Raw genomic sequence first — 21,768 nt, forward strand, 5'->3', positions numbered from 1 at the left:
AACGTAAAAACAGATCATGATAGCCTTAAATACTTTTTAGAACAAAGATTATCCTCTGAAGAGCAACAAAAGTGGGTCACAAAGATGTTAGGTTATGACTTTGAAATCATCTACAAAAAAGGGAAGCAAAATGTGGTGGCAGATGCACTCTCAAGAAAGGATGAGGATGTGGAAGCATTGTTGTGCGCCATTTCTATTATCCAACCAGATTGGATAAACGAAGCAAGGGAGGAATGGAAGAATGACGAAGAAGTGTGGGCACTTATTCGAAAGCTACAACAAGATTCCAGTACGTCTGATACATTTAGCTGGCAAAATGATTCGTTATGGTACAAAGATCGCTTATACCTCTGTAAGAATTCCCAGCTAAAACAAAAGATTCTTATGGAATTGCACACTTCTCTCTTAGGAGGGCACTCAGGATTTCTAAAAACTTACCACAGGGTTAAGAAGGAATTTTTTTGGGATGGCCTTAAATCAGATATTCAAAATTTTGTGGCGGAATGTTTGGTTTGCCAACAAAATAAAGTGGAAACAATTAAGACACCGGGTCCATTACAACCTTTATCCATTCCAAGCCAACGTTGGGAGGAGGTTTCAATGGATTTTATCACAGGTTTACCCAAGTCTGAGGGAAAAAGTGTCATCATGGTGGTAGTTGACAGACTTACCAAGTATGCACACTTTTGTGCATTATCACATCCATTTAAAACCAATACAGTTTCCACTGCATTTATGGAAACAATTCAAAAGCTACATGGAAACCCAAAGATTATTGTAAGTGACAGAGATCCCATTTTCACTGGAAATTTTTGGACAGAATTATTTTCTTGTCTTGGTACTCAGTTAGCTCATAGCTCATCTTATCATCCTCAATCTGATGGGCAAACTGAGATAGTAAACAAATGTTTGGAAGGATATCTTCGTTGCTTTGTATCTGATAAACAGACACAATGGGTCAAATGGTTGCCTCTGGCTGAATGGTGGTATAACACTTCCTTCCATACAGCAACAAAAATGACCCCATTTATGGCACTTTATGGGTATCAACCACCATCCATCACATCATATTTAAGAGAAAATTCTAAGGTTCGGGCAGTGGAACATCACATCGAACATCAACAACAAGTCCTCCAACTCTTAAAGGATAACCTCGTGTTAGCACAGAATAGAATGAAACAGCAGGCAGATCAACATCGCAGTGAAAGAAGTTTTGATGTAGGTGATTGGGTATTCCTATGGCTACAACCATATAAGCAAATGTCCCTCAAGCAAGTTAAGAAGGATAATAAATTATCACCAAAGTATTATGGTCCATACAAGGTGTTGCAAAAGATTGGTACTATGGCATACAAATTGGAGCTTCCTACAGCGTCTCGATTGCACCCAGTTTTCCATGTTTCATGTTTAAAGAAAGTTATAGGCAACAAGCTCCCAGTTCAAACAATATTGCCAGAACTTGATGAGGAAGGAAAAATTATATTGGAACCGGAAGCAGTCATAGAAACAAGAACTCGACAGCCACGAAATCGATCAATTTCAGAGTATCTTATCAAGTGGAAGAACTTATCTGCTGAAGATTCCACATGGGAGGATGAGAATTTTATGCAGAAGTATCCAGAACTACTCAAGCGTTGAGGACAACACTTTTTTGAAGGCGAGGGGCATGTTGGGTCCCTATAATACTAGTGATTACCCCATTACTATTGTAGTTATACCCCTTATTAATATTGTTGTGCCCCTATTGCCCCCATATTGTTATTACTGTGCCCCATAGAATCCCTCTATTGTTATTTTTGTGGCTTTATATTATTATTGTTAGGTCGGCTGGATTATTTTGTGACTCCTTAGACTCCTATATATAGAAAGGAGGTTTTGTCATTTTAATCATCCAAGAATTGTTCATTTATGTAATGTAAAGGAGGTTGCCCCCTCGAAGAGGCTGAATTCTAAGGCGTTGATCTATCTTTTCTATCTTTTCTTGAGCTGGTTTCATAACAGACACAATAGGAGAAGGAAGGAGGCATTAGAGTCTATCCCCCCTTAGTGACAACTTCCTAAACTCCAACCATAAATCGAAGTTTAGTAAACTACGCTTCTGTGAGAGCCTTTGTAAAGATGGCTGCAACTTGATCATCTGTTGAACAATATTGCACTTCAAGAACATGGTCATGAATGAGCTTTCTGATGAAGTGCATGTGCAGTTCAATGTGTTTGTTGCGCTGATGTTGGACTAGATCTTTACATAGTTGAATGGCACTTTGATTAGCACACCAAAGTGTAGTCGAATGTTGCTGCTGAAAGCCAAACTCTGACAGGATCTGACAAAGCCACAGGGCTTCGTTACTATCTTCTACGTCACCACGATACCCTGCTTCTGCTGAAGAAAGAGAAATGGCACTTTGTTTCTTGCAAGCCCATGTAATAGGTCCTAAACCAAGAGTGAACACATAACCTACAGTAGACTTCTGATCATCCGGGTCACCAGCCTAATCGGAATCAATGAAACCAACCAATAGAGGAGATGCTTTTGCACTGTAATGAATCCCAAACTGAACTGTACTTCGAACATAACAAAGTATTCCTTTCGCTGCTTTCCAATGACTTTCATGTGGGTTTTGCATAAACCGAGCAATAATACCAACAACAAAGGAAAAGTCAGGACGAGTATGAGTCAGATACAAAAATTTTCCTACAAGTTGATGGTATAAAGTAGCATCAACTTCAGGGAAAGTACAAGTAACTGAAAGTTTGGCTCCAGACTGAAAGGGAGAAGGGGCTCACTTACAGTCTTCCATGTGAAAATGGTGTAGAAGATCACATGCATACTTGGACTGGGAAAGGGAAATATCTTCCTTGGATTGCAAGACTTGAAGACCAAGAAAATAATGCAAGTGTCCTAACTCTGTCATTTCAAACTTCTTTTTAAGGCTAGACTTCACATAGTTTATAAGGTTGGGATCACTACCAGTAAGGATAAGATCATCAACATAAAGAACAAGAATGATAAGAGACTTGCCCACTTTCTTGGTGCAGACAGTGTTGTCAGAATGACACCTAGAAAAGCCAGTTTCTAAAACAAAACTATCCATTTTGGCATACCAAACCCGAGGGGCTTGCTTGAGACCATAAAGGGATTTCTGAAGCCGGCATACAAGGCTAAAGTCTGTTTGTATAAAGCCAGTAGGTTGTTCCATATAGATTTCTTCATGCAAGTCCCCATGCAAGAAGGCAGATTTAATATCCATCTCATGGACTTCCCATTTGAAAGAGGCAGCAAGGGAAAGAACAAGGCGGATGGAGTTCATTTTGGCAACAGAGGTGAAGGTTTCAGTATAATCAATGCCTTCAACTTGTGAAAAACCCTTAGCAACAAGACGAGTTTTATGTTTATCAACTTTTCCATCTAGTCCATACTTGGTTCGGTAAACCCATTTGCATCTAACAAGTTTTCCTCCCTTTGGAAGAGGAATAAGATCCCATGTATCATTTGTCAATAATGAACAATATTCTTCATTCATAGTTGCGTCCCAATCTAGATGGCCTGAAGCTTCTGCAAAGGTGTCCAGATCATAATTCGTTGAAGCTTGAGCCAGTAAAGAAGAGGCTCTATCGAATTGAGAACGTGTATGTCGTTGATCTGTAGGATCACCCACAAGAGCCCCTGCTGCATCCTGAGTAGTACGGACCCATTTTGGAAGCTGAGGAGCTGAAGGAGGATCCTGAGAAAGTGGGGTAGGATTGTCATCCTCATTGTCATCATCTGAAGAAAAAATATTTTCAGAAGTAGAAGGAATAGAGAGAGGTGGCACATCCACCAAACTAGGCTCGTAGGTCGATATATTTTCAACAAAATTTACATCTCTTCTAATGATAACATTTTTGGACTTTAGTGGAATAAGTCTATATCTTTTGACATCTTCAGAATATCCAACAAAAATACATTTTTCACTCTTAGGTTCTAAAGCATTATGTTTCTCATCTGGAAATGGGCCCATGCTTCACTTCCAAAAACACTGACTTACATCTAGTTTAATTGAGCTCCATGCTTCTTCCGGAGTGATATTCTTTAAAACCTTGGTAGGAGTGCGATTTACTATGTAATTTGCACAGTTAATTGCTTTTGCCCAAAAATTGAGACTGAGTCCTTTAATATGAAGCATACAATTAGCCATTTCCTTTAAGGTGTGATTCTTCCTTTCAACTACACCATTTTGTTGTGGAGTATATGGAATAGTATGTTGCATTTGAATTTCATTCTCAGTGCAAAAGTTGATGAATTTGTTGTTAACGTATTCTCCGTCATTATCAGATTTTAGCTTAAGAATTTGATGTCCAGATTGTTTTTCTACAAAGGCATTAAAGGCCAAGAACATGTTAAATACTTCACTTTTGAGTTTTAAGAGGTATACCCAAGTGCGTTTGGAGAAATCATCAATGAAAGTTAAGAAATACTTGTAACTAGAGAATGAAACAACTAGAAGTGGACCACATAAATCACTATACATAAGCTGTAAAGGGGCTTAGGCGTGCCAAGAGGCACGTTTTTCAAAACTGTCTCGATGATGTTTTCCAAGTACATATCCGGAATAAACACCATCTCTGCAAGATACCATTGGAAGACCTATCACCATATTTTCTTTACATAGATTCTGAAGGGAGCGATAATTTAAGTGACCAAATCGCTCATGCCAAAGTTTGCTCACTTCATCATTATGAGCAACAAACACTGAGGGAAGATTTGATGACCCAAAGTTGTTAAACTTATACAACCTTGTAGAATCATCAGTAATGCCAGTAGCTAAAATCTGTCTAGGATCTCTTAGGTTCTTAGTTACAACATCGTGAGGTGAAAATTCAATGATTTTACCTTCACCTGAATGAGTTATCTGATATACAGATAGAAGGTTGCAGGATAAGGTTAGAACACATAATACATCATTAAATTGACCATTATGTAGATGAACAATTCCAATCCCTACAGCACTAAGAGATCTATCATCACCAACATATATATTTTTGGTGTTACAATCATTTAAAGAAGAAAACATGGCTTTGTTTTTTGCCATGTGATAAGAAGCTCTAGAATCAATGAGCCACACATGAAAATGAGAAGAAGAAGATACATTTAGTGCATAACCAGACCAAGATGCTTGACAACCACATGCAAAAAGTGTTATCCCTGAAGATGAAGTTCAAGTTGAAGTTGAAGAATGGTCCAAATAGATGTTATGCTTCTTCATTGTTGCTTCCAAGGCTTTCATCTTCTTAAAGCATTTGGATCTTAAGTGGCCATCTCGATTACAAAAGTGGCAATGTCTATCAGTGTTCTTCCCTTTGTTTTTATTTTCCTCATCATTTTGTCGAAATGATTTTTCATTTTGAAACTGAAATTGCTTATGACCCTTGTTTGGTTTAGGACCATTCTTTTTAGGATACTGCTTCTTCGGATTCTTTGAATTTGGTTGATGCTGGGTGGCTAAGGCTTTCTTAGAAGAATTTCCAAGATTAAGAAGACCAAAATGTAAGAGTTTTTCTTGTTCTCTTATTAAAGAATCACAAAAGCCATCAAAAGAGGGGGACTTGTAGTCTTGTCCTTGAGAAATAAATGATTCTCTAGTAGAATGGAAGGCGGAAACAAACACAAAGTAAACTAGTCCCAAATTAGTAAGAATGGAATAGATAAGGCTACCATCTTCTTTCTTAACCTTAACACCTTCCAAGAGAAGTCTAAGGGTCTTGAGTTTGAACAAAAAATCTTCAATGGAAGAAAAATTATTGGGGTCCAACGTAAGCAACTCATTTTCAAGTTGATGGGATTTAATTTCATTTTTAATTCCAAAAACTTTCATGAGTTGTTTCATTGTTTCATTAGGGGTATCAAGTTCTGTGATATGGAATCTAAGGTTTGGAGAAATATACATCCCTATCAACCCACGTGCTTGATCTTGCCTATCTTTCCATTTGGCTGCCTTCACTTCATCTTGAGGTTTGGTTTCTTGGCCTGAAGCTATTCTGTAAAGACCTTTACTTCTAAGTAAATCCACAATGTAGGACCACCATTGGAAGTAGTTGGTGCTGTCAAGAATAACTTGGCATAGACTTTCCATTTTAACAGAAACTGAAGTTGTAGATGCTGAAACTAAGTGTTCCAATGGAAAGATCTCGAAAAATTAAGTTAATTCAAAAAAACGGCTCTGAAAACAACTTCCGGATGAAGAAGTTATGACTTTTTGAAGAAAAGTTGTTAAAGATGCCGACGAAATGCGTGAATGTGCGGAAATTAATGATAATGTTATATTTAAAAAAAAATCCCCCCCCCCCCCCCCTCGCCCTCCTGCCCTCCTGCCGCCCCTCCTTTCCAAACTTAATCTAATTAGCTCACTTTAACAAAATAAAAATAAAAATAAAAAATGATTTTATGTGACTCACTTTTATAAATAATTGAAAGTCACTTTTGCAATGGTACTTTATGAGTTGCCCACTAAATTGTAACTTAAATAAAAGATAAAGAGACTTCAGAATTATCAGTGACTCACTTTTTATAATGGGTGAGAACACTTTTACATAAAGTAACTTTAAAACGTAAATTACATGTGCATTTTGAAAAAGTAACTCAACAAAAAGAAAAACTTGAACTCAAGACCTCTATTCTCATTAAATAACTTTGGACCAAGTGAGCTAGTTTAAAAGGTTAGTAATTTTTGGAAAAGAGAAAAGATATATATATATATATTTTCCAGTCACTGAAGCTTTGGGGTGCGTGCTTATTTGAAAAAACTCTTTTTTGCCTACAAAACAAAAACCAAAAAACCCAAGACGGACATACAAGAAAAACAAACAAACAAACAAAACAAACCTTACATCTTGAAATTAGTTTTAGCCGGAAACTAAATATTTTCCTCAATGTTTTTGATTTTTTGAGATCACATTAAGGTGCGGTGGAAAAGAGCGTATGCATGAGAAAAATTATTCCTTTCTATTTTTGATTTGCCCAAATCGCACAGAGTCGCGGGGCAAAGAGCATACGCAGAAATGAAAGGTATAGATCCGGTAATTAAAAACAGAGAGCTAAATAAACTGAAATAAATAGATAAATGAATAGCTAGAACTGCAAATAAACAATGTATACCTCCAGATCTTAAAAATGACATAGTTAGGGCTACCGAAAACCTTTTCACGTGAGACGAAAGGGGTTCCTCATTGGAACAGATGCTCCTAACACAATAGAGCAGTCCTCGCGGCTCGAAAGTAGCCATAAACAGTAGATCTAGGAAACGACAATGAGATGCAATTGTATCGGCGTCAAATTTGGATCACCAAAGGATTGCGGCCCTCAAATAGCTTCGGTACCATGTAAGAATTTCTAGGGTAAGTTCCTCAGACTAAACACCAAAGGACACCGCTCACAAACAAATCACAGATCAATACACCAGTATTCTTGACGTGGTTAAAACCCTCAAAGAGGGAAACAGTCCACGACCTGAGCCAACGCGGCCACTTCAAACAATTTATTAATAAAAAAATGAAAATTTATATAAGTTTCTCTCATGAACGATTACCCTACAAATGACCCTCCATGCTCTTTAAATAGAGATCATGGACCAATCGAGTGTTGAGCCATGGATCAAGTGTCGGTAATACCGAGGAGAGAATGAACCGTCGAATCACTTCATGTCTAGAACATATCGTGACCGTTGGATTGTAAGTTACAAAAGTACATAGTAAAGAAACACACTTTACCTAACTCTACACTAGACCAAGTTATACTTAACTATTTCCTATGTGTCGGAATATCCTAACATTTGACGGTTGCTTTAAACCTTCCTTGACTACGGCTATAGGCTTCTTCTTGATGGCGAATAAGGGCCTCCCTCTACTGTGGTAAGGAGTCTTCCTTTTGCTGCGTATCTGGCCTCTCTTGACTGCGTCTTTAGGCCTCTCTCTTGTTGTGGCTAAGCCTCCTTTTGCGGTTAGGGCTGCCTTTTACTGCGGCTAGGGATTCCTTTTCAACTGTGGCTAGAGCTCCTTCAAGACAACGGCTAGGTCTCCCTTCATGACTGCAGTTAGGGCTCGGTTGTGACTGCGTCTATGTCTCCTTCAAGACCTCTCTTTCCACCAAACCCAAACGAGTGGAGAGAGATCATAAGAGATGTGTTCTTGAGGCCTCCTCTATTTAAATGCAACGTTGAGGTTGAGCTGCGGGTTATTTGGTTGCTGGCCGACCTTGACAAATTGTAAAATAATATAAATAAATTCATATCTCCATAAATACATGTTGAAATCGGATGATCTTTAGATCAACCCTACACCTCTCAAAGAGAGGAATCCAAGAAAAATATTAATTGCCATAAATAAGATGACCCACATGGAGTTTGGCCCTAGTTTCCAATTTTACCACAATCAATCAACGGCCACTAGAGACATATGGTATTGCCATATAAAGTGCCAATTTGGTCCCCTCCTCAAGACCAACCAAGTTTGGGTAAAGTTTGACCAAGGACCTCAAAGAGCATGTCCTGAAAAGTGGGGATATCTGAGAACTTAAGCAAGGCTCCACAAAAAACCAAGTCCCGAATATTTTATAAGGCCCAAAAGAGATCCAGAGTAGCAAAAAAGTGACCCAAATGGGTTGGCCAAAACACCTACCATAGCCAATCATGTGACCAAGGTGGATAATGTTGGAAGGGGAGCCTTACTATCACATTGGGCATCAAAATATAAAACCACAACCACATGTGGACCATAGTAAGAGACAAAAAAAGTAAATACAGCACGTTGTGAGCCATCATTATGATAGATAGGAGGAACTTAGTATCATCCTAGGGTGAACCATGTATGGCCAATGCACAATAAAATACCCCATCCATCCATATTTGAAAGGAATGGGTGTATGGTCAATATGAATAGCAAAAGCTACTACACCAAGCAACTAGACTTATTTCGTAGAGCTATATTTTGGGCTTTTTATGACCAAGATGTTCTTTGTAAGGCCTATCTTTCTGTTCTTTCTCAAATAAATTGAATCAAGGGATGACTATTCCTTTATTATAGAGTTATTTTTTTTTCCATGAACTACATATTCTTATTTGAGGCAAGTCCAATGAGTCACATCTTTCAAGTGTTCATGTGTTCCGTAAGAATAACAATCCATGGCTAAGGACATCAAAAACCTTGGGTCCTTTTACCTTCACGTGCCTTACTTCCAAATCACTCTCACAAACTCTACCCGCCCTCTTGTCTAGGATTCAGATGTGGCAAGGTAAATAGGCACCTTAAAATGTTATGAAAAGTGTTTAACAAACTTCCTATCCATCAAGTAGTGTCACCTCATGTTTAGGGCATGTGCACTACAATGAGCCCTGGATCACCAATTGGGTAATTGCATTGATTGTACTCCTGGCAAAGGGCATGTTCACATTGTGTAAATGCTCCACTTTTGCCTTCCCAAGCAAGCATAAGTGCAAACTGATTACTCTTTATCAAGGTCTTTTAACTGAAAATAGGTGTCCAATTTAACCATTGATCCAATCCTTGGAAGCTTGCTTCGCACATGTTCATCCATTCAAACTTGTGTTGTTCCCTTGTATAGAGCTCATTGGATGAGTGATCTGGTAACAATTTTCCACAAATTGTCCATATTATCATACAGCCTCAATGAATGCTCTCACTTCAGAGACATTCTAGGGTTTGATAAATCAACGATGGATTGAAATTCCTGTAGATCTACAATAATCCCTTCTTCCAAAATGATATACCAAAGATACTAGCCCCTCTGATAGAGCTCCAATTCACTCATTTTGGCACCACAATTGGTGTCTCCAAAGCTCTTGTAACACTAGCTACATGTGCATACCTAGAACCATAAACATTCAAACTCGCACCACATTACCCTTCCTATGGATACAATAGTAGCTAAAACATCTTGGTTGGTTCGTTCCCCTCTTTTAATTTGAAAATTCATTGTACTACAGAAATTTTCTCTTTATTAAAAAGTACTCTATACTAATTTTTCCAACGTAAATCCACTAGAAAACTGATGCCATCATCATTTTATTGGCAAAAAAAATGTTTTTATTTCTGTGAGTACCAAAAGGATCATCTATCTGTGATGCATTGCCTCTACCAAACCATAACGGGCAAATATAAATTAACCTCGTGAATGCGAATGGTAGCAGATTGCTTAAATGCAGAGCTTTCAATCAATGTTCTTTATTATTCTATGGTAGATCCACTAGAAAACTGATAACGTCCTCTCTTTATTGCACAACAACATAAAAGCAACAAATAAACAAACAAAAACAAAAAAATCTGAAAGTAGCAAAAGGATCATTTACTTGTGATGCACTGCCTCTATCAAACAATAACGGGCAAATGAAAACAAATTGCCTCGTGAATGTGAATAGTAGCACAATGTTTAAATGCATAGCTTTCAATAAATGTTCCAGAGAGGCAATAAATTAATGGGTTACAACACCACATATTTAAAATATAGGCACAAAGATATAACAACCGTCACATGTATGGCTCTGAATGTTTTTTACAGAACTTCTGGAATATCCACACATAAACAGGTGCACACATATTCAGTAGAAGATGCTGAGCAGAGCCTTAAATTAAGACGTAGCAATATGGATATTCCTAAGTTAATTTAAATATACTTTGATATCAATGCCATTATCTATGAGAGATTGGACCACGGCTCTTATTTTTCCTTCAAACTTGTCTCTTTCTCTGGGAGTATATACTGCAGTGTATACATCAGCCTCTCTTGATCGCTCAGCTAAGATTCGACCAATTGCCAAACAAGCAGGAATATCTGACTTAGACCTCAATGCAGCTTTTATGTCTTTAGAATTTGTACCTGCAACTGCCACCTGCTTGCTCGTGACCCTGTGTGTAATAGATGCACTAACAAAGCGCTTTGATATGAAGACATCCAGTGTAAAGGGCTGCATATAGGCAATTGTTCGTTGCTTGAATGATACATGCTTATGTGGGTTTTTTGATATTTTCTCCTTCCTATATGTGTATGGTTTAGTGTTGTCATCATCCACAAAATCCTCCACGCCAAAAAAGCTTCTAGGTCCACATAATTCCTGTGAAATTCAGAAAAGACTTAATGCCATCCCGCTTCATGAGTAGAAGTTCAAAGACTAAATATTCTCAGAAAAGTCAAATGCTTCATTACCTTGTATGACTTCAATGCTTTATGCAAAGTGAAAAAAAGTTTTGGCCCAATTAACAAAAAGGAAGATATAGACTCTAAACTGCTTGCACAGTCAGATTTGCTGATCCTCCTCAACCATTGAGCTGTTACTTTGAAAAAAAAAACCAACAATCTGGAGTTTTATCTGCATAAACATTTTGTAGAATCATTATGGAGAAATGATTTCTAATGACTTATAAGCTGCCCAGCTTGTTCTTCACGTGAAAATGCCTCTGAAAGTAATTTTTCTTGCTCAATGCTAATAAGAGGGTAAAAGTTGAACAGACTGCTTTATAGTATGAAAACACGGCAAAATAAAATAAAAATAAAAAATATTCCTTTGATTTTGACCAAGTCAGACTAATGGATGTAACTTTACAATTATTAGGTATTATTAATAATCCTTTCATGGCGCGAGAGGCCTGCAACAGTGCTATGTATAACACATTAGAATCCGAGTAAGGGCATGCTCTAGCTCATCCTAATCTTATAAGTAGACAGTACAATCCCAGTGACCTAGGACATGCTCCAATAAGTCTCATTGCAAGCTAAGGAACAGCATAAGCCAATTAACTAAGCTTTGACTGCCCTGTCAGATAAGGGAAAACCCTACTGATGCAGAGACAGACATCCTACAAACTGATGAACTCTGGGAAAATTGTCATGAATTCAAATGTGTATATTTGTTATTGAAAGTATTTCTTTTTAGAAGGAAAAACAGTTGAAAAGTAAACAAATATATAAACAAGCAATACAAAGTTAATTGGTTTTATCACTTAAGGTTATCCCCCAATTGAACATGACATGCAAAGAAACTTGAAAGCATCTCTATACACATCTTGTACCTAATTGCTATTATGAAAAACAAGCAGGTCTAGAATCATTCCACAAACTCATATCTAAGTGAGAAACTTCTGACTAGGAAGTTTTTCTCCTTATCACAATATTGACATTTTATTGCCAATTTCAACACTGATTTTTTAGGGCCACAGCGAATGGTGTGCTCACCCAAAAGTTCATCTTCTTCGGCTAGAGGCCTACTATGTGTGCCCACATAATATGCGTACATGAATCTGCATGATTGCACACTGCACATAGGAATGGCTACTCGGAATATGCATAACATATATTAGACGTACACATAAATGATAAATGTCTATATGTGCATATTTGGGTGCATATAAGTGCACATGTGAAAGACACTACCTATCACTGGACGTCTAAGTCACCTGACACGGGGACACGGGACACTACGGACACAGGGATTTGACTATCGGACATGGACACGTTGATCCCTCGGAACAAGACACGATCGGATACATTATATATTATTATTATATATATATATTAAAAGTCAGATATTTCTTACACAAATTCTCATTCATGATACAAATTCATTGATTCAAACATAGATCTTCATCTAGATGTAAGTTTTGCAAAGTAACATTATGCATACAAATACAATTGTGACAATGATAAATCATAATACATATTCAATTCATCAATGATCCAATAGGAGAAAGACAAGATACTTTAGTTTTCTCATTAAGTCATCAAAATCAAAATGTGTTACATAGGCAGTACAATGCTAATGGAAAATAGAAATAGCAAATACAAAACAACTACAAGTCTACAAGCCTCAAGGCAGTGGGTAGCTCATGAGTCATCAAAATCAGCATCACTGTACTCATCATCATGGTCACCACTGCTCTCCTCTGTTGCATCCTCCTCCTTTGTATTCAAGGCAGTGGGTAGCTCATGAGTCATCAAAATCAGCATCACTGTACTCATCATCATGGTCACCACTGCTCTCCTCTGTTGCATCCTCCTCCTTTGTATCCAAAGTCATCTCTGCATTTGCTGGTGTGGAGGATGACCCCTCTACGGTATCATCGTCATCAAATGTGACAGGCTCTAGCACTGGATCATTGAGATCCAAGTTGGCCAATGCCAACTCAACAATATTGTCCAGACCCACATCATCAGGAAAGACATCCCACATGTTTGTCTTTCCCTTCCACCACTCATCCCTCTGCCTGTAAATAAGACGAAGGTTGGTGTGCACAGACACCATTGTCTCTGCCCTGGACTACTCAAGCCTGCTCTTCTTAACACTATACAAATTCCCATATGTGCTCCAATTCCTCTCGCAACAAGAGGATGAAGTCACCTGAGAGAGGAGCCTCATGGCTAACTGTTGTAGAGGGTTTGTTGCCCCATGAGTTGCCCACCAAGAATGGGGCTTCTTAGCCCCCCTGTCTCTAATCACATCATATCCTGCAAATCGGCCAGTGCCAGTGGAAAAATTTGCAAAGGCATCCTCCACCTCATCAAGGGATGCTCTATCCCAAAAAATCCGCATGAATGCATCTTTCCTCCCCTGTGAGATTTCACCATCCATGTGAGGAGGTAATCTGCGAGAAGGTCCACCATTCAGCCACTCATGGATGTAGTATTTTGGGTTCAATGAGCGAGCCAAACAATGTAAAGGTGTGCAATTCTTGTCCCATCTACTAACAAGAATATCCTGTATGGTAGTGAAGGCAGCCTCTGATGATGTCTCATACTCGGGGCACTCACTCTGTAAAACAATGCTCCTCACAGACTCAATCATGGAATCCTATCCCTCATAAACCTCTCCTAGGATGGGTTGGTCTATATCTACAAATCGAAGCAAAGAAATGATAGGGTCCATGATCTGAATAAGTAGATCTACCCTCTCCCACCAAACATCATCTAACACTACGTCCTTCACTCTTTTAGAGGCTCCTTGATCTGTCTTTCTCCAAAAATACCAAAACTCTAAAATAACCATGGCCCCAAGAGTGATCTTGACCTCCCTCAACCTCTTCAACATGATGAATGAAGAGGCAAACGGTGTATCCGCAATCTTCAACAAGGATAGATTGGTGTACTCCTTGTAGATACTGAGCGCATTTGTATGATTTTGTACAAAGTTGAGAATATGCCGTGCATCCTCAATAATGCTTCCAATCCAAAGCACATCAGAAGCAATAGGTTTAAGTGCTAAGTTCAATGAATGGTCAATGCAAGATGTCCAAAACACTTGTGGATATTTAGCTTCCACAATCATGCCAAAAGCCTTGCAAACAAGTGCATTATCTGTAATGATTTGCACACAAGAATCAACACCTACATCTTCAATAACTTTAATAAACAACTCACCCATATATTGTGCATCCTTGTATTGTCCAAGTGCATCCACTGATTTCAAGAAAACTGGACCATTCAAGGAAGACACCATGAAATTGATGAGTGGGTGTCGTGTTGGACTTCTCCATCCATCAGAAACAATGCTAACCCCAAATGTTGGCCATGTTGATTTAATAGGCTCAAGCATTTTTTCCACCTCTTTTTTTGCCTTCGCCAACAATGTGGTTCTAACCTTCTCTAACCCAAGAGGCACATACCCTAATGGAGCCCCTTCAGTTAGAGCTCAGCACATCTCAATAAATAGAGGTGAGTGTGCAACATTAAAGGATATGAAGTTTTGATGGAAAAAAAAGGCAATGGTGAGACCAAGCTCTTCCTGTTTCTCTTTCTGAAAAATCTTGTCCATTGGACCAAGTGCAATTGTCTTTTTTTTTGTTGCTTGTCCCCCACCAGAACTCTCAAATGGGAATTTGTTGCTGCTTTTCCTCAAGAATGGAAGGGGGTCATCATTCTTGTTTTTTTTTTTTTTTTTGCAGTCACATTTGCCATACCAACATTGGCCTCTTTCCATTTCTTTCCTCTTTGGTAAAGGCACCTTTGTACAAGCTGCAATTCCACAACTTGGTAAAGCCAACAAATGAGCTTTCACACGGTAATATGTGCTCGTGAAATTAGTGTTGCAATAGCTGCATTTCCAATTCACATTGCCTCCTCCCTTCACCTTGCTGCTTGGCCCTTGCTCTCTTGTGAAATATTTCCACAAGGGATATTTGTTATCTTGAGAAGGATGTCTTTCCTCAACATTTGAAGTTGTTGCAACCCCACTTGCAATAGAGGGAACACTTGCAGCAGACCCTGATGAAATTGGGACAGGAGGGGCATCTCCAATGGGGACATTCTTCCCCTTCCTTTGCCCCTTCCTTGCTACCCTTGATTGAGCCATGAATGCTGTAAAAAAATAAACAAAAAATGCACAAATTTGTAAAAGAAATGCATATGCAAACTGTTGTAATTAAAATGCAAAAAAATTAGAAGGAAAATGCACTTACCTATTGCTTGAATCTCCTTGAAAATGCTCCCACACCCTTTGCTCTTTTTTCTCACACACCCACAACCAACAAGAAAGGTGAATGTGAAATTAGAATGGCCAAATTGGCCTTTTAACATCGCACGTAAGTTCGAAAATCGGGATTCGTGTCAAATCAGACACAATCGTGTCCTGATCGGACACGACTGGACACGTTCAGAAGGACACGAATCCGACTAAATCATGTCTGATTTGCCCGATTCGGGACACGATGGGCTAGGGGGATGAACCCGATTTCATAGCTGGACGTCAAATCAACAAGATCCCTAACTGATAAATATGCTAGTGAAGCATTCAGCATTGCTAACCCCATTTTTCAATATTGTTTTTAGTAAACTAGTCATCTACTATTTGACTTGAGGTCGTTTGTAGAGCAAAAGTCATATACTATTTGACTTGAGGCCATTTGTAGAGAAAACTAAGGGATTGTGCCAGATGTGTCAATCTATATACATATGTGGATAGTTATAACAACTATCCATATATGGATAGGTATCAGTGTTACCAAAATTGGGAAAAATCCCGATAAAATCGCCAAATCGCGAATTTTTCAACCAAACAATTTTATCAAGTGAGTTTTTGGCAAGTTTTTCAAAATTGAAAAAATCAAGATTAAATTGTAAAAATTGCAAGAAAATCGTGAGTTGATTGAAAAACTTGTGGGGGTTCATCCGGGCTAGCGTTAAGTCAAAAAAATTAGTTTATTTTTTTATCAGTTGGCATTGTTAGCTCACCAACTCACCTGTTTGACCTCTGAAGAGATGAGACTAGAATTTAAGCACCGAAGAGGAGATTTGCTGTATTTTTCTCCATTGCTCAATGATTTATCTCCAACAGTTGCGGATTTTCAGGTACGTGCCAAAATTTCTCATTTTTTTTGTAGATTGAATAGGGGATCAAGGTTTCAAATGAATGTTGGGTTGAATTTATTTGTGCTCAACCCACACAAAGTTGCAAACCATGAATATTCAATATATTAAAACCCACAGTGCTGAGCATTTTCCTGTGAGGGTTTTAATGTTGGGTGTTTTAATGCCAATGAAAAACCCTAACCATGAGGCTTTTAATGTCGAGTGTTTTCTTTCAATTGTTAACCCAATCAACTGATTCAACCCTTCAAGCCATGCATTCCATGAATCTATCAGCCTTGTTGAGCATGGAAACATGCGTGCATATGGATTTTTTTTTTTTTGATGAAAATTTTAAATGGATAGCTTTTAATGTTTTTCAAATTCTCTTTTTGTGCCCTAAGTTCAACCTCAAACAAAATGTCGAGGCACTTGGACCCTATGTGGGAATATGGTGAGCCTGATATTTAGGAGTGGGGGTAGGGGGGGTTAATAGACAATATTTGACTTGCAAGTTGAACGGAAGCATTTGTTAGGGGTCACCAACCAATTGAAATTCCATTTGGGGCAAATTTTGAGACAAAATATAGAACTTTGCCCATCAAAAACTCCAGAAATCATTCGTAAGACCATTAAATCACTACAAGATAAAGATGACGCCAAAGATAACAAGCCAACGGTGAGAAATCAAATTCCAAGGGAAGGAGTGGGTGGAAGTGATAGTGCATCTTCAATATCACCTTCCACATCCACATTGCCCAACCCCTCAGTTGTCTCATCCTTTACGCCAAAGATAACAAGCCAACGGTGAGAAGTCAAATTGCAAGGGAAGGAGTGGGGGGAAGTGATAGTGCATCTTCAATATCACCTTCCACATCCACATTGCCCAACCCCTCAGCTGTCTCATCCTTTATGCCAAAGATAACAAGCCAGCAGTGAGAAGTCAAATTGCAAGGGAAGGAGTGGGGTGAAGTGATAGTGCATCTTCAATATCACCTTCCACATCCACATTTCCCAACCCCTCAGTTGTCTCATCCTTTTTTATTCCTAGAACCACACCTGATGCATAAACTGGCATCAAATCAGCACTTAAAAAAAGGAAAAGGAAGAGGCTAACAAGTTGGTCAATAGGTGTCTTCTATGGAGTGATGTTCCTTTCAAGATTGTCAAGACCAATCCATTCTACCAACCTATGTTTGATGTGGATGCTACTGTTGGACCGGGGTACAAATCCCTTTCTATGAGGAGTTGAGAGGGCCTATTCTTCAAAATGAAAAAGTTGATTGCACTGCTAGATTGGAGGTGTTTAGGGCATCGTGGGAACACACTAGATGCACTATGACGTCAGATGGTTGCACTGATCAGAAGGGTAGGACCCTTCTTAACTTCTTGGTTAGTTGTCCCAACGGGACAATGTTTATGAAGTTTGTTAATGCATCTTCACATATTAAAGATGCAAATTTATTATGTGAGTTGTTGGACACCTTCATTCAGGAGGTAGGTTATTCTAATGTTGTCCAAGACATAATAGACAACGCTGCAAATTATGTTGTTATTGGCAAGTTGCTTATGGATAGGTATCTGAACTTGTTTTGGACACCTTAGCTTGATGAGAGATTCACCAATAACAAAGAGTAAGGGCATCCTATTGAAGAATGTAACTAGTGTCGGTCTTCATAATTGTACTTGAGTCATGATGTAATATATCTATCAAAAGAAAGAAAAAGAAATTTTATTATTAAAAAAATTGACTTATTAAAGCATGGGTTTCATGCTTGGGTCAATTATTTTTAGGTCAAAGCCTCCATTGTAGGCTTCTACGGTTTATGTCAAGTGTCCTTGTCCATGTCATAATGTAAAGAACCCTTCTTGGGATTTATTTGTTAAAGAAAAAAATTATTTTATTCTATTTTAGGTCTTTTAGGCCTCCTCCACCAACTTGGCCTCAAAACTGGACAAGTCGGCCTAAACTAGGCAGCAGAATCACTAATATAAAGGTAGCAACTCGACCTCATTTGACACACACACACACAAGAAGTTCAATCTACAGATTTTGGGCTAAGAAAAAATGTGAATTCCAAGGAAGAAGAAGAAAAATGATAGCGAAGAAGGAGGTCTTTCTCAAGCATAAGAAGTTGAAATTCTCTCTCATTTTCCACACATGTGAAGTTGTGCAGTTGCTAGAAAGGGGCTGAAATTTTGCAGTAACTGGGAGGCCAAAATTCTACTGCTGGGGATCGAAATTTTGCAAGTAGGAAGTCGAATTTCTGGATTGTTGCTAGGTTGGAGCTGCTGGATAAGAAGTGTTAATTTTAGGTATGTTCTATGCTTAGAGCAATTTATTTCAATTTTCACAGTTAGCTCAATATCTTTTCCAGATTAGCAATCACATCAACATTAAAGTAAATTGCGGATAGAACATAAACATAGATCGCAGAAGACAAGCCAAGACAAGAGGACACAATATGTGGCACTAGCCAGGGACAAACCCCAATGTGGGGAAACCCTTGATCAATTCTTCTTATATGTTCTTCAATAGTTCAGCAAAGAGAGAGAGAGAGAAAGTACATATACAACAGAAGTCAAAACTTGACTTATCTAAATAAAAGCATAGATCATCTCTAAGTAGATGATACATGAGATAGTTGAACTCAGTTGAAGACGGCGACTTCAACTGATTCTCCCTGGTGACTCCATCACCTATCATAGTGTTGCAACTCGTCATCATGCTACACCTCATTGTGATGCACCATGCTGCACCCATCATCACTATGCTGGACCTCTTTATCATACTGCTGCGCCCATGAGTGCTACCTCATCCTGTACTTCACTGTGCCCATCATGATGCATCTCATTGTTGCACCATAATGCTTGTTGTCCCATGTACCATGCTTCAACAAGCATTGTCCTTGCTATCCCATTTGCCATCACTACACCATGTTGTCACATTACTTATCCCAATGTTTAGCACTGTTGTACCTTGTTGTCACACATGTTGTTCCAATGTTTATCACCTATGATTTCTTGTTGTCCCATTGTTAGTCATGGTTGCTTCTATGATTTCTTGCTCTCCCATTGACCTACAGCAACCCAACGATCATGCCCAAAACATTCCTTGAACATGGTTGCCTCCTCATGTTGTTGCTCTGGGCATATGGCAGCCCATAACACTTCCATGTTGACCTATTTAGGAGTGACTAGGCCTATGGCCTGCCATAGACCTTCGCTGCACACACACCAAGCACCTAAGATGCATGCTACAGCTCACTGTTCTGAGGTCTGTTTGGTTGCAGAAACTAGGCCTTGTTAGGGCACACAACAGGGCTTAACCAACCTTCTTTTTGTGCCCAAAAACACTCACAAGAGATGCAGTTGTCCTTCTTTGAGGGGTCGAGGGTGGCTGCTTCAATTGTGGGCTGCCCTAGCCCTTGTCTACCCTTCGGCCTGCCTGGAATTTACTGCGGCACCCTACAGCAACATTGTGTAGGGTTGCAACTACCTTTCCATGGATCTGCACCCCTCCAAATTGCCCTCAAAACTGTCCTATGGTTGCAGCTCTTCCAGCAAGGGAACTCGGCCCCTTATCCAGCACTTCGGACCCTTGAAATAGACCCAAAATAGTCCTCCTTTTACACGTTGTCCCAACCTCTTCTTGTTGCGACTACCACAAGGAATTATCCTCCTTCAACGAGCTCTCTTCCTCCACAAATGAATGCGTAGAGCTATCATAGGCTAGGGTTGCTAAGACCTCCTCCATAGCTGCGTAGATCCTCCTTCTTAGGACCGTGTTAGGGAATCCTTCTTAGGACTATGTTAGGGCTTGTAGACACTGCGTCTAGGGCTTCATACTAGGGCTCCTTTACCTTCTGTGTTTTAGGGCTTCCTCTCTTAGATTTCTCTTCCACTAAAACCCAGAACAAGTGGAGATAAATCAAGAGGGAAGTGTGTGTGAAATGACTCTCAAGTCATCTCCTTTTATGCTAAAACGTTGAGCACATGTGGGGTTTATTTGGTTGATGGCCGACCTTGATGAATTGTCTATTAGATATCATTTTTGGGATTCAACTGCGTTAAGTAAGTCATTCAAACGTATGACCATTTCCATGAGAGGTAGTCGTAACTGACTAATTTCTCATGATTTTTGAATAGTTCACTTAGCACTCATTGCATCGGGTGATGCTCACAGGGGTGAAGAAGTGGGATTGAAACTAGTGAAATGTGGAGAACGAATCACATAGCATCAATCCCACTTCTTCACCCCTGTGAGCATCACCCAATGCAATGAGTGCTAAGTGAACTATTCAAAAATCATGAGAAATTAGTCAGTTACGACTACCTCTCATGGAAATGGTCATACGTTTGAATGACTTACTTAACGCAGTTGAATCCCAAAAATGATATCTAATATAATGCACTGCGTAAATCCCCCATACTTAAATTCAAAAAGAGTCAAGGGATCTCTACTTGAATGGTTCATGAGGCACAATACTTGCTAAGGTTTTGCAAATGGGGTAGCAAGCTAAGTGGGCTTGATTGTGGGGAAAACTTCACAGTTAAGCGCGCTTGAGCCAGAGGAGTTCTGGGATGGGTGACCTCCTGGGAAGTCCTGGTTACCGGATGCAAGCCCCGGAAGTGATGATTGATGCTATGTGATTCGTTCTCCACATTTCACTAGTTTCAATCCCACTTCTTCACCCCTGTGAGCATCACCCGATGCAATGAGTGCTAAGTGAACTATTCAAAAATCATGAGAAATTAGTCAGTTACGACTACCTCTCATGGAAATGGTCATACGTTTGAATGACTTACTTAACGCAGTTGAATCCCAAAAATGATATCTAATATAATGCACTGCGTAAATCCCCCATACTTAAATTCAAAAAGAGTCAAGGGATCTCTACTTGAATGGTTCATGAGGCACAATACTTGCTAAGGTTTTGCAAATGGGGTAGCAAGCTAAGTGGGCTTGATTGTGGGGAAAACTCCACAGTTAAGCGCGCTTGAGCCAGAGGAGTTCTGGGATGGGTGACCTCCTGGGAAGTCCTGGTTACCGGGTGCAAGCCCCGGAAGTGATGATTGATGCTATGTGATTTGTTCTCCACATTTCACTAGTTTCAATCCCACTTCTTCACCCCTGTGAGCATCACCCGATGCAATGAGTGCTAAGTGAACTATTCAAAAATCATGAGAAATTAGTCAGTTACGACTACCTCTCATGGAAATGGTCATACGTTTGAATGACTTACTTAATGCAGTTGAATCCCAAAAATGATATCTAATATAATGCACTGCGTAAATCCCCCATACTTAAATTGTCTATTAACACGAAAAAAATCATAACTCCCTGAATACTTATCGGAATCGGATGATCTTTAGATCAATCCTACACCTCTCGATGAGAGGGATCCAAGAAAAATATCAGCTGCCATAAATAAGATGACCCACATGGA

The 21,768-nt window shown here is 39.1% G+C and overlaps 1 protein-coding gene across 2 annotated transcripts in view; it reads right to left on the reverse strand.

Moving 5' to 3' along the window:
- Window positions 1–10,416: 10,416 nt before the first annotated feature.
- LOC149251738 (Ribosomal L18p/L5e family protein) overlaps window positions 10,417–21,768 on the reverse strand; it is a 48,084-nt gene continuing 36,732 nt past the window's right edge. For both annotated transcript variants that reach the window (XM_089459554.1, XM_089459553.1), the window contains exon 3: window positions 10,417–11,099. In XM_089459554.1, coding sequence (XP_089315680.1) covers window positions 10,647–11,099 — 453 coding nt within the window. In that variant the 3' untranslated portion in view covers window positions 10,417–10,646. The remainder of the gene's footprint in view (window positions 11,100–21,768) is intronic.

Source organism: Pinus tabuliformis, chromosome 7 (genome assembly GCF_031772625.1).
Source record: "Pinus tabuliformis cultivar Carrire ecotype Pingquan chromosome 7, CPIR1, whole genome shotgun sequence".
NCBI classification, from domain to species: Eukaryota; Viridiplantae; Streptophyta; class Pinopsida; order Pinales; family Pinaceae; genus Pinus; species Pinus tabuliformis.